The following is a 12,007-nucleotide window of genomic DNA, read 5'->3' as shown; positions in this document are numbered from 1 at the left end:
CCAGTGAAAAGATTAAAAGGGCAAAAAAAAAAAAATTGGGTTTCTTGGGACCCAGCATTTATCAGCTCAGCTTCCCACAGAAGTGGAAGCCAGACGACCCTGAAAAAGCTGCCAGCGAAGCACAGGGCAAAGCAAAGAGTCTGTTTTGTAATGGATGGAAGATTTTTTTTCTTTTCTTTATATATTCAGTACACATAAACACATCAGAGCACACCTCGCTTGGGGGAGGCGACAGGGGCTGCAGAGAGAGTGTGTAGTGGCATAGAATTACCATGAATAATTAAAAGACTGGTGTGAGCATTCTGGTAGCTCTTTGATTGACTCTGAAAGCCCCAGGAAGAAATTGGCAGATGAGAGCAAACTGCAAAATGGCCAGCTCTTTGCTCTCAGTTCCCTGTCTAAGATTTGCTCGGCTAAAACCTTGAATCAGCAGTGTACTCGGAGGCCCTTTTTGTGTGTGCCTGCCCCAAGTGAGATCCAAATACTGCTCATCAAAAGAGGAAAAAGGAGAGAAAAAAGCCAAGGAACATAAGTTGGCATGTGGGCACTGAGAGGTGACACGCTTGGTTCTCAGGTTTTGTTAGCTCTATTCATAGGTGAATGATTGGCAAACTATTGAAAATGTGCACATTCGCGGTGGTTGTTTTGTGCACTTTAGTGTCATATTACTGGCATGCGGTCACGTAACGGAGTTACAAAAGAACAAAAATGGCAGACATATGTCACTGCTGGCGAGAGTGGCCCATGGGGTGTCATTGGCAAATTTGCTGAGTGCACAAGAAGGAGAGGTCAACAGGGACTGGGGCTTGGCAGCAGCCCCTCACCTTCCCAGAGTGTCCGGATGTGGGCGGCATCCCATTACTCATCCATATCGTTTTGCCAAGCCAGCACCAATGTCCTTAGATATGTGACATGAAGGCCATTCAGCTAAATGAAACCTACAGGTGACTCTTTCCTTCTGATTTTAGTGTGCTCGGTTTTCGTTTGCAGAAGGTGTTTCAGTTCTTTCAATCTGCTCATGGTTATTACTTATTTTTAGATTTCACCGATGACTGTTATTTGCTGTTGCCTTCAGTATTATAAAAGGACTGAACTTGTACAATATGCTGACGATTCACCGTGAGCATGTGGACATTGTTAGTGCTCAGGACATATACTGTGGGTTATCCACTCTGTATGTATGAGAAAAGTATAATGGAGACTGTAAATAGGACATATGGACAACAGGGCATGCTGTCTTCTAAATGCACTAAGGATGATTGGATCCACCTACCATTTTCAAGGAGGAAATACATATTGTATTTACAATGGCTATAGTAATAGATGTGCACTTCCAATACTAAAGTGAACCCTTGGTCACACTGAAACTAGAAATGCTGAGATTTCTCTGCTCTGTTTTATTTGTTTGTTACGACTCCACTAGATTGATACATTTTGACCAAATGATGGAATCTAATAAATAACCAGTGCTAATAAAAGATAGCCCCCCGCCCCACTAAATGCATATGTTACCTGATATCTTTTGCTTAGGGAATTGACTTTAAGTTACCTCAATTGCCCAGATGCTCAAAAAGGTGTGACTTGAATTTGTCATTTCATGTCCATTTAATGCGACAATGGCTGTTTTTTTAAGGAAGATTTCTACAAGAAAGGTAGTAGAAAGAAACACATTCTGAAAGCATCTCTCGACTATGTGATGTGTGTTTGTACATATAGTGTAGTGTCTGCCTATCAAGGTTGAATTTTATTTGGACTCCGTGTTTTGTTTGCCTAATATGTGGGATAGAGACTTTAAGATTAAGAATTTCCTGTCCTGATTTACTGTATCTCAGCTTGTTTAAAGGGGCTCTTTCGAAATGAGTTAATTTGCCAGGCATTTTTATGATTTTCATTTTTCAATTTAACTGTTTTGTTGAAGTTGTATATGTCTTTGACTGCCTGTGCACAACCAATGCAAGTAAAGCTGCCACCGTCTCCTGTTTCCTCCTGACCATGAAACCCTCTGGCTGTTATCCAGCATTCACACGTGAATTACAGAGTGTTTAAATGATGCACGTGCCAAATTTCGTGAATGCAGAGACGTCACTATTACTTAGGGAACCTTGTTGTTAAACCAACCTGTTAAAACAGCGTTTCCAACAGAGGTTCCTATTTTTTGTTACACTGTATACATTTTATTAAAATAGTTGTGGTTTGACTGTGCAAATTTGTTAGTGCAGTAAAACACTTTTCCTGAAACACCTACGTGGGCTACTCAACATTGACAGCCGTGTGTCTGACGTCAGCATGTTGTCAGTTCGACTGGTGGCCTCTAGCGTTTGAAGAAAAAATACAAAAAATATTTATTTGTTGATTCATTTCGTCAGAAAGTAAGTGAAAGCTTTAGTTCATTTTATCGTTCAAATTACAAACAAATACTTTGTCTCCTCTTCTCATGGGCTCATTTTTACTTCTCTTCCGGTGTTTTTTTTCTTTTTCTATTGTTTCATGGCTGCTTTAACTTCCTGTTATCTGTCCAAAACTCCGAACCATCTCTAAAACTCTTTATCACATTGCAATCAAACTTTCATCCTTTAGGTCTGGACCGTGGTTTGAGGCACCTTTTGATTCAGACCAAACTGAAAGGTTCAAAGGTCCTGACCAACAAGGTGGGAGGTACAGCGCCCTTAAATGTTCATATACAACTTGTAAATGCTTAACAGTGGTCGTTAAAGTAAAGTCTAGGTAACAAGATATGCTTTTGTTAGAAAAAACACTTATGACTGTTCAGAGGAATCTAGCATTGAATGGCCAGACACATTTCTATCAATCCTCAACAAAACTATTTTCTGTACTGAACATAAATATCGATCATTAGTTCTCGCTGCCGCCAAGGTCAACTACCCATCCATTAACAGAGCGAAGTGACAGGAAACAAAAGTCATAATACATAGAATAAGGTCAGCAACATGAACATTCTCCCGATGGTTAACCAATTTCATCCACAGAAAGATCTGTTAGAGCAAATGTATCATTTTTCAGCCATCACAGTTTGGTTCGGTTTTCATATCTCTGCTTCTTTCTACCGAGGTGTGAAAGGTTTGACAGAATGATAGAACAATAAAGAGAGGTAGGCTGATACAATGGAAGAGGTGTGAAAAATTGCTATATGTCCCTGTCAGTCATACGTAATTTTTCAACCTGTAGTATCTGATTGCGAGCGTCGATACTACAGACGGCCCACAGTTTTATACTCCCTTCCATAAAACCCATGACCAGAAAAAAAAGAAGCCTCTGGCAAAATATACCTTGAAAGTAGCTTTGGAGGGAATGTAAAGTATGTGTGTGCAAGTGTAAGAGAGAGAGCGAGCGAGCAAGAGAGAGAGCGAGATAGAGAGAGAGAGAGAGAGAGAGAAAGAGGGGAAGGGATGATGGGAAAAGAAAGAGAAGAAAGAGAGAGGGAGCATTGTAGGTAGGCAGTGAAAGTAATGGTGCTGTTTATGGATTGGGGCTATTTTGTACATCAAAGTACACAGAGAAGGAGAGAGAAGGAGGGAGGGAGAGAGAGAGAGAGGGAAGGGAGAGTCTGCTGCAGGCCATTTGATTGTCATTGTTTCTCCTAGGTCATGTGGGAGTGCATACGCCTTGTTTTTATTCTTTCTGTTTTCCCTCCTCAGTCCTTCCTTTCTCCCCAGTAATATCAAGCAGCACTGTTAAAAACGCCATTCACATAAGACTGTAACAGGCACAGCGAGCTCCTCTTTGTTGTTTCCATGGATCAAAAACTCCAGATTGCTCTGTGTCCTGCCTCTCTCTGTGTCTCTCTAATATGCCGTGTGCGACCTACCCTTCTAAGCCTTTCATAATCATTTTAAAGTAGTCAGTCTTAATCGCTTCATCCCTCTCCTTAATCTCATCATACCTATTCTTTAATCTCCTCAGAGAAATACTCTGTCTGCATACACGGTTATTCTTAACATAATCATTATGGATATACGCTCTAAATGAGCACGTTTAATTTTTTCTTTTGGGCCTGAGATTTGATTTCATTATGGCCCACTAATCTGGCAAACCACCAAACATCTGTGCGGGCACCCACAGATACAACCCCCCCCCCCCCCCACACACACACACACACACACAAACACAGCGGTGTCCAACTGATGCCTGAAAATGCATGGGATATGAGAGCTGACTGTCCATTTTACATAAAAGGTTAATTTATGTTTCAGAGACGTTGGTTCCTAAGGTGGGCGACAAGCGCAGAAAGTCAATGGAAATCAAGCAGAAAAGGTCTGTCAAGCTTTGACGTGCGTTTACACCCACTGTTAATCACAAAGTCACAAAATGGAGCCTCTTCCTTTTTCTTGACACTCTGCAGAGTGTCCTTCAGGTCTCCTTCCAGCGTCATGTGTGAGAGCCTGTCCAAAGAGATTTGACAAGGGCCCTGCAAGGAGAAGGAAATAAAACCCAGAGAGATGAGGCAAACATATTAATCTTGTTAAGTTAAACGCCGACCCCCACCTCCCCTCGCCGCGCTCCTCCGCTCTACTCCTCTCCCCATTCCCCTCCCAGATAATGTGCAGCGCTCGGAGTGAAAAATCAGCTAATTTCAGACCACGACTCAGTCTGGCTTACAGAGGCTCTTAGGGTGGTGCTGAGCTCTGTACAACTCCTCCATTAGTCGCCCCCTGCCACTGTCTCCGCCTTTGTCTCTGTCGCTGTATCTGTGTCCGTCTCTCTCTAACACACATTTTTCCTCGGCCCCCCCCGTCTCTCTCTTTCTCTCTCCACACACACACTTACAGGAAAGCATGCACACATTTATCTCGACCTTTCATCCTCGGTCCATCCGTGACCTTGAGATGCATGATGGATGCTGTTCTTTGATGTAAGTGAGTTTTAAGTTTTAGATGGACAGGAATGGAACATATTGATCATGTTACTGAGAGAGAGAGAGAGAGAGAGATATGGGGAGCGGGTTGAAAGACAAACATACAATCACACAAATTACAAGGGGGGGGGGGGGGGGGTGAGGGGGGAATTAGGGGAAAAGAAAGGCTTCTGTAGAGTGAGTAGAGTTGATGGACAATGTTTCCCCCTTGTGGTGCTGGCAAGCAGGTAGGATGTCTTTGTATTGTGTCTTTAAAACCCAAGCAGTGCATCTGAGGAAATGGGGGTTGGAGTGTGCTGAGTGCGGTGACTGTGTTCCCCCCCCCCCCCCCCCCCGGAGAATAAAGAGGACATGGAAATTATGCCCAGTGTTCAATTTTGATCTCTCTGTCTGTTTGTCTTTCCTACTCTAATTCTCTCTCTCTGTTTCTTTCTCATAATTCTTTATCAAACTAAAAATACAAACATAAATTAACACGAAGGGAAAAACAGCGAACAGTTGTGATTCACTACAAACAGCAGCGTTCTGTTTTCATCCCAGACCCATCCTATGTTTCAAAAGACAACATTTTTATCTGAATATGATAATTGAGGGTTTGTGTCTTTAAAAAATAAAATGTTAAAATATAAGTTAAAACACAAGTCAAAGTATACGACCTTTTTGTCTAGACAAAAAAGAAACTAACTGAAATCTCCCGGATATTTAATTTTTCTTCGTCTCTGTCAGTCCAGTAAATTGAGAAATCTTATCAGTCATCACTGGCAGATGTTGTAATGGCTCTTTGAATTTGACTTTAGTGGCTATATCTCTTCCAGTCCGTTCTCTCTAGTGGTGCAGTATGCTGTCTCCAGCGGGTAACGAGATTATTCTTTAAGTGACCAGTGAAAAGCCCACGTCTCTTCTCATATCCGGGCAGATTTCCTTTTTACATCCTCTGGATCTTCTTGCTTCTGCAGAACAATGGAGGTCAGGCCACTAATGCTGACCACCGCTTTTTAGAGGGCACGAGTCAAAGAGAAGACAGAGAGACAAATAGATGAAGGGAGGCAGACAGAAGGGACTGCAGGAGATGGTTGGGCATTGAGTACCCGACTTCACTGCACTTATTGCACTTATTGTTTACATATGGTTTAGTGGGTTTGATATAAATGTTAAAGTAAAAAAATGAAAAAAAAAAAGTATTTGAAAAAACTTTGTCTATAAAAGGTCGAGTTGCATCAACAACATTTCAAGCAGCAGCCCATCTTTCTGGCTTCGTGGATTACGTTGGGAGTCGAGCCGAGCTGACCGACAGACGGAGGAAAGGGAGACACGTCAAAGCTGAACCTTGTGTCACTTGGCTGCTGACAGTCGCTGGTACAAAGTGTGTGTTCATGCACGTATCTTCACCAAATGTCCAAGCATATGGCCACCCCGTGGCTGCATAGATGCCATTAATGCTGCACAGCCCTGAGAGCTCATACTGGATGCGGCTTGTCACCCTGTGCTGCCTTGATGCCATTGCCCATATCCACCATTACAGCACTGGTTTTTAAGCTCTTGATGACACTTTACCATGTAAAATGGAGATTATTCCTCAAATGTGCAGGGGGGGAGATGGGGCAGATTATCTCTGCCCAGATATCTCTACACTCGTGTAACTTAGTAGCGATGCCCTCAGTTCTCGCTGGCTGCCTAACGTTCGGCAGCACGCAGATGAAAGCTTTAGTTTATTCATGATATCAGAACGCGGCACTTTTCTGCAAGCTTTCTGAAAGGACTTACATAACAAAACAGCTGCAGTGCTAATGCTGCTAACATCAACACAAATGGCCTTTAGTCCGACAATATAGCTACATAGACTATAGTCTAAGAAATATATGCTCTTCACTGACCTCATATGAGGATTATCTCTTATTTTAGGTCAGAGAAAATCTGCTTATTACGAATGGCATAAAAGTGTCATTCATCCTGGAAAAAAAAAAATAATAACTACAGTGAGAACATGCGGAGGCTGACCACTAACACCACTGACAGATCACTGCTCTGTGTGTGTGTGTGTGTGTGTGTGTGTGTGTGTGTGTGTGTGTGTGTGTGTGTGTGTGTGTGCGTGCGTGTGCGTGCGCATGCGTGTGTGTGTGTGATGTTTGTTTTTAGTGTAGGTAGAGAGTGGGACAGATGAAAAGCTGAAAGACTATGGCGGAAAAAAACCTCTCAACTCAGTTTCACTCATTTATAAAATATTTTCTCCCTTAATTGTTGCCTCACTTTTAACATGTCATATGTTTAATTAATATTTTTGATAAACACAAGACTGTATTAAAACAATTATAAATACAAAAAGAGTGGAATTATGGATTGTACCTCAGAGAGAGACAAAACACTGAATCTAATAGTACTGTTTGGCTCTCTAATTGGTGCATCAGTATTGAATAGTGACTGTGTACCTGATTAGGACTGGAACGTCTACTCCAGCCTAAACTCTGCGTGTTGAATCAATTTCAGGTCAAATAGCTTTGAAATTTGCATTTGAAAATGGATGCGCTTGAAGACATGAACACTGGAAGGGCTCTGAGGGTCCGGTAGAAATCACAGGGGGCATGACATTCTTTAGCTAAGAGAGAAGCAAGAACCCTTTCAAGAACAAGTACAGGAGAATAATTGGAGTACAAGTGCTAGACTCGCATTACAGGATCATGAGGGTAAGTGCTTGAGAGTTTGTGTGTGGTTGTGTATGTGTGACGGGGAGAGAAAGCGAGAGCAGAGACAGATCAGGAGACAGACAGATGAAGATGGAGCCAGAAACACAAGAGATAGATCTCCCTAAAGGTTGCTGGGATACCTTGGAGGTCAGAGCAAAGGTAGTAACACGACCTAAAACCGATGTTTTACAGCTGTTGGGAGCGAGCGAGAGGGAGAGAGAGCGAGGGGATGAAACCTCTTGAGATGTGTCTGGGGTTAAGAGCGAGCTAAATGCTCGGTGTGCGAGTGTCATTGAGAGCGTTTACCCCATCATGCCTCCCAGAGATGAATGGAAATGTTTTTGTTGTGTCACTCGTTGTGGTCGTAATGGTCGTCTGTTTCCATACAAAGCTTTCCCTAACAAACAGATCAATTCTTTTCTGAGAGGTGACACGTTCGTTTCAAATAAATCCTGTAAAATTGCTTTAATAGTTTTCAGAGGAGCGACACATTCAGAGCTCCCGAGCCAAATATTTTAATAGCTATACATATTGTTTTTTTTGTTGTTTTTTTAACATAAGAGGCCAGTATAAGTCAACAGCGTTATTTATTTTACGTTCTCATTGAACTCTGATGTAGTAAAATGGGTTTGTGAATTTCCAAGTGGTGAACATAACATTTATTCTCTGTTGATATTGAGAGTTTGGCTGTTGGTCAAAAAGAAAATGGAGCAACTATAAAAAGAAGGAAAACTGTCAGTTTCGCAAGAATATTTTCACACACAGTATTTAAAAAAAAAAACCCCGACATGCTGAAAATGGAATTAACAACAGAATTACAAGGCCTGAGAGGAATCCTCTCGGTAAACATCAAAGCTTGTATGATTCCTCCGCTTGTGGAGAATACTAAGAAGTCTGAGAGGGTGTTTTCTATAACAGCAAATTTGCTTGTGGATAGCGATGTCACGATCAACTTTGCTTTAAATATTGTGTATCTCAGCCACAGTTCCATTCCTTATTAGCTTGGGACATTTCAACTGAAAGGACAATATTTATTGTTTGTTCATGTACCTCCAGTTTTAACCAAGGATGGGAGAAGAGAAACAAAGGTAACAAGTCATTTGCATTAGCAACTACATTTGCAGGAAATATTTTGCCAACCACATTGTACTGTATTTGAAGCGGCACAATGTTGAGTTGTTTAAATTGAACATCTGTGAAAACTTTTCACTTTCTAACTTAACGTATCTGCAAAACGTTCGCTGTCATTGAATTTAATTTGCAATTGTAATCACCGGTTGAAAAAAAGGTTAAAACGGGGAAAGTCTTCTGAAACCAGATGTGTTTACATTTCCCACATTTTCCTGAAATTGCAACTTTTAACTGACCTTGATCCATAATTTAAATTTACAACAAACGATTTTTCCGCCACTTTGCCAAAACTGTGTTTTAACCACAAAACGTATTCTCACCCTCTGAGTTTAAAGTCTGAAAACCAGAAAACAACTTTATCATTAGTTTTGAGTCCACCCTGTTTTTGGTCTCGACCATCTCCTTTGGGTTAATATCTAGTCCTTTAGCTGCTGTGGCCAAAATCAAAGCTGTGAGAGTTCCTGAAAGTGAAGTTGTGGGCCAGAAATCCAAACTACCAAGTAAAGCTGAGGTGATTTAGAAGAACATTTTCCATATGTGCATTAATCCAAGTAAATTAAATTATATTTACTACAGTAAAGTCCATGTGAGCCCTTTCACCTTGCCTCATTTTATTCACATTGTCATTTGATACACCGTTGTATAAAATTACCTGTTGTAGCTGCTTTAAGTCACGTAAACCGAATCAATATTTGGGTATGCTAAAGTCCCCATGCTCAAGTCTTGTGCTTATCGTCCCTGCTCATTCTACACTGACCTGCCGATTATGACCTCTGTGCCGTATATGGATGGTTTCACTCTGCCGAAATTGCTAAATAAAGGTTACCAGTGAACATCACCCAGGCAGCAATTACATTTCCTCCCAAACGAGCTGTATTTGCTAACACAGACCACATATTTTGTAGGAGACAGGCCTGAATGTCAGATTGTATGAAGAGTTTTGAGACAATAATCGTGAGTGCAGCACCTTTACCATATGGCAGTCCAGTGAGGCCATAAAAAAAAAAATGTCTCTCCTCCTCAGTCCTCTGAATGAACAGAACCTGTCAGGTTCACATCTAACACTGCTAACAAGGACGCTAATTTGTTATAAAAGGCCACAAGGCTTGTTGAGAGAGTGAGCGAGAGAGGTAGATAGAGAGGGAGCGACAAAGAGAAATGGACCTGTCAGGTGAGATCATAGAAGGACATTTCTGACTAAGAAATACATTTGACTCCTTTCGCCACTAACGAGACACAAAAAGACACGCTTACCTCTTGGTTTATTGTAAAAAGTTACTTCAGTCAGGGGTGTGTGCCTACGTGTCATTATGGCTAACAAGCCGGAGTGTTACGAAGGCTAAAAGTGTTGCAGCAAGTGATGGGTAGCATTTAAAAATGTTCAATATGGGTACTGGTACTTTAACTTTGATACCTGTTCCTGAGTGATACTTTTTTTCAATACCAATATTGTAACTTTTTACATCTTTAGTTGGGGGGAGAGTGACCCAGGTTGTTTTCAATTGCTACAATTAACAGATGTCCCTTAAAAGTCTCATGTGCCTGCTATCTTTAGACAGTACAATTTACCGACGTTCCCTAAACGCCTCACATGCTATCGGTAGATGCTAGCCAGCCAGCTGTGCTCAGAGCAGCCTCTGGTTCCTAAGGCGCAAACTCAGGCGGGTATGCGGCCAAAGATCTGTTTGAAGAAAGTGAATTAAGATGTTCTAATGTGAGATTTACCCAAGTTGAAAACGAGCTGGGTTTTTTCCCCAACATAGGCGAAGCGCTAAGTAGAATCTACGTATGGTAAAGGTTGTGGCTCACTGACGCTGAGGAGATTTCCTCTTGTAGCAAAAGGTTTCAAATGAAAATGTATGAGAGTCGATGTAGCCTTGATATTGAAACGTGGTACTGAATGACAAGCCGTGTCCTGATCCTCGGTGGTATAAAAACAGTTCGCTACCCATCCCTCCCATTGCCCTCTGCAGTTCTACACTGACTGGAATTTTATTGAATATACCAAATTGATTTATATGCCACTATGTATTCTCATACTATCATTGACATTGACAGAATATGTTTAATTATTTATTTAGCATCCATCATTCATGAACGTCTTGTTCCACTATTTGTCTGGATCCTTTGTATGTTCCTTACAGTGTACAATAGATTCTTTCCTTGTTGTGCCAGAGAAGCAGAATCAAAGTGAACTGCATTGAAGGAGACAGAGATAGAAAGAGACAGAGACAGGGAGATATTGATAGACTGATAGAGTGAGTGTGATGCATCTTTTCTCTCTCTCTCTCGCTCTCTCTCTCTCTCTCTCTCTCTCTCTCTCTCTCTTTCTCTCTGCATGCCGAACTGCATCAGCTGACAGCTGTAGTGAAGGGTTATCATGATAGCAAACCAGTCAGCACTTTGGAAAACAAAGGATGTTTCTCTTTATAGGGCTGTTATAGTAGATATTCTCCAAAGACATATGGAATGCCCTCTTTTTTTTCCACTCATTCCTCGCTATCCCTTTCTCCGTCTCTGTAACTACTTTCCTTTCTTCTCGTTTCTTTTCCTGTGTTTGAATATGCGTCTTTGTTTGCTTTATTCTCAAAGCGATTACGACATTGAATATTTAGAAACCAACCATCAAACTAATGTTTGAAAGATCACAGTCCAGTCATACTGTTTTGAATTAAGTACAACATTATTTCTCCAAGACAAATGCTTAAAAACTAAAACATGTTTTGATGTACTTGAGACAAATAGCATTTTAGGAGCCTCGCAATTGTATTCCCTCTGTACTTTGATAAAAGAGAATGTATACTTGAGATGATTAAAGACCAAGACCTCTGCGGATGTGCATTAATTGGCCCGATAGGTTTTTGCTTTGAATTGCGATCACCTTGGGTAACTTTCCAGTGTGCTCTTGTCATGTTAAGGTGCAATGTAAATCCATTTGTATCTTCAGTGGTAATGAAGTTTGAAACAGCCGAGTCTTGAAGATATCTTTTCTACAAATCTCTTTGATGTGTTTGCAGTAGATTTTATGATTAACGAGACTTTTTGGAGGCTGGAGCACTGAGATGATTGATACTTAGAAATTGACCCCCAAGATGAAAGCCACAGTTGAGTTGAGGATAAAAAGATCGTCAGAGCTGTAATCCACACTGCGGAGGAATGACTTTGTCCTCAGCCCTAAAGAAGGTTTAGTTGGGGGGGGTCTATCCTGAAACTTGGACTTTTGGCATTAATATTTATATTGTCTCGACAAGAAAGAATCTCCTCTTCGATGTCTATTGAATAGTGGAAATTTGAAAGGTTTTGGAGGTCTGGACTCTGCTAT

The 12,007-nt window shown here is 41.2% G+C and overlaps 1 protein-coding gene across 10 annotated transcripts in view; it reads left to right on the top strand.

Annotated features, from left to right (window-relative positions):
- LOC138213414 (protocadherin-9) overlaps positions 1–12,007 on the top strand; it is a 198,231-nt gene that overhangs the window by 101,857 nt on the left and 84,367 nt on the right. For 3 of the 10 annotated variants that reach the window (XM_069174490.1, XM_069174492.1, XM_069174489.1), the window contains exon 4: positions 4,212–4,272. The exons of the other annotated variants lie outside the window; for them this stretch is intronic. In XM_069174490.1, coding sequence (XP_069030591.1) covers positions 4,212–4,272 — 61 coding nt within the window. The remainder of the gene's footprint in view (positions 1–4,211; positions 4,273–12,007) is intronic. 10 annotated transcript variants of the gene reach the window in all.

The sequence above is a fragment of the Embiotoca jacksoni genome, unplaced genomic scaffold (genome assembly GCF_022577435.1).
Source record: "Embiotoca jacksoni isolate LCO1_2020_lvr unplaced genomic scaffold, fEmbJac1.0.p SCAF_6, whole genome shotgun sequence".
NCBI classification, from domain to species: Eukaryota; Metazoa; Chordata; class Actinopteri; family Embiotocidae; genus Embiotoca; species Embiotoca jacksoni.
The sequence above is the reverse complement of the archived record's forward strand: the minus strand, read 5'-3'. Positions and strand labels throughout refer to the sequence as shown.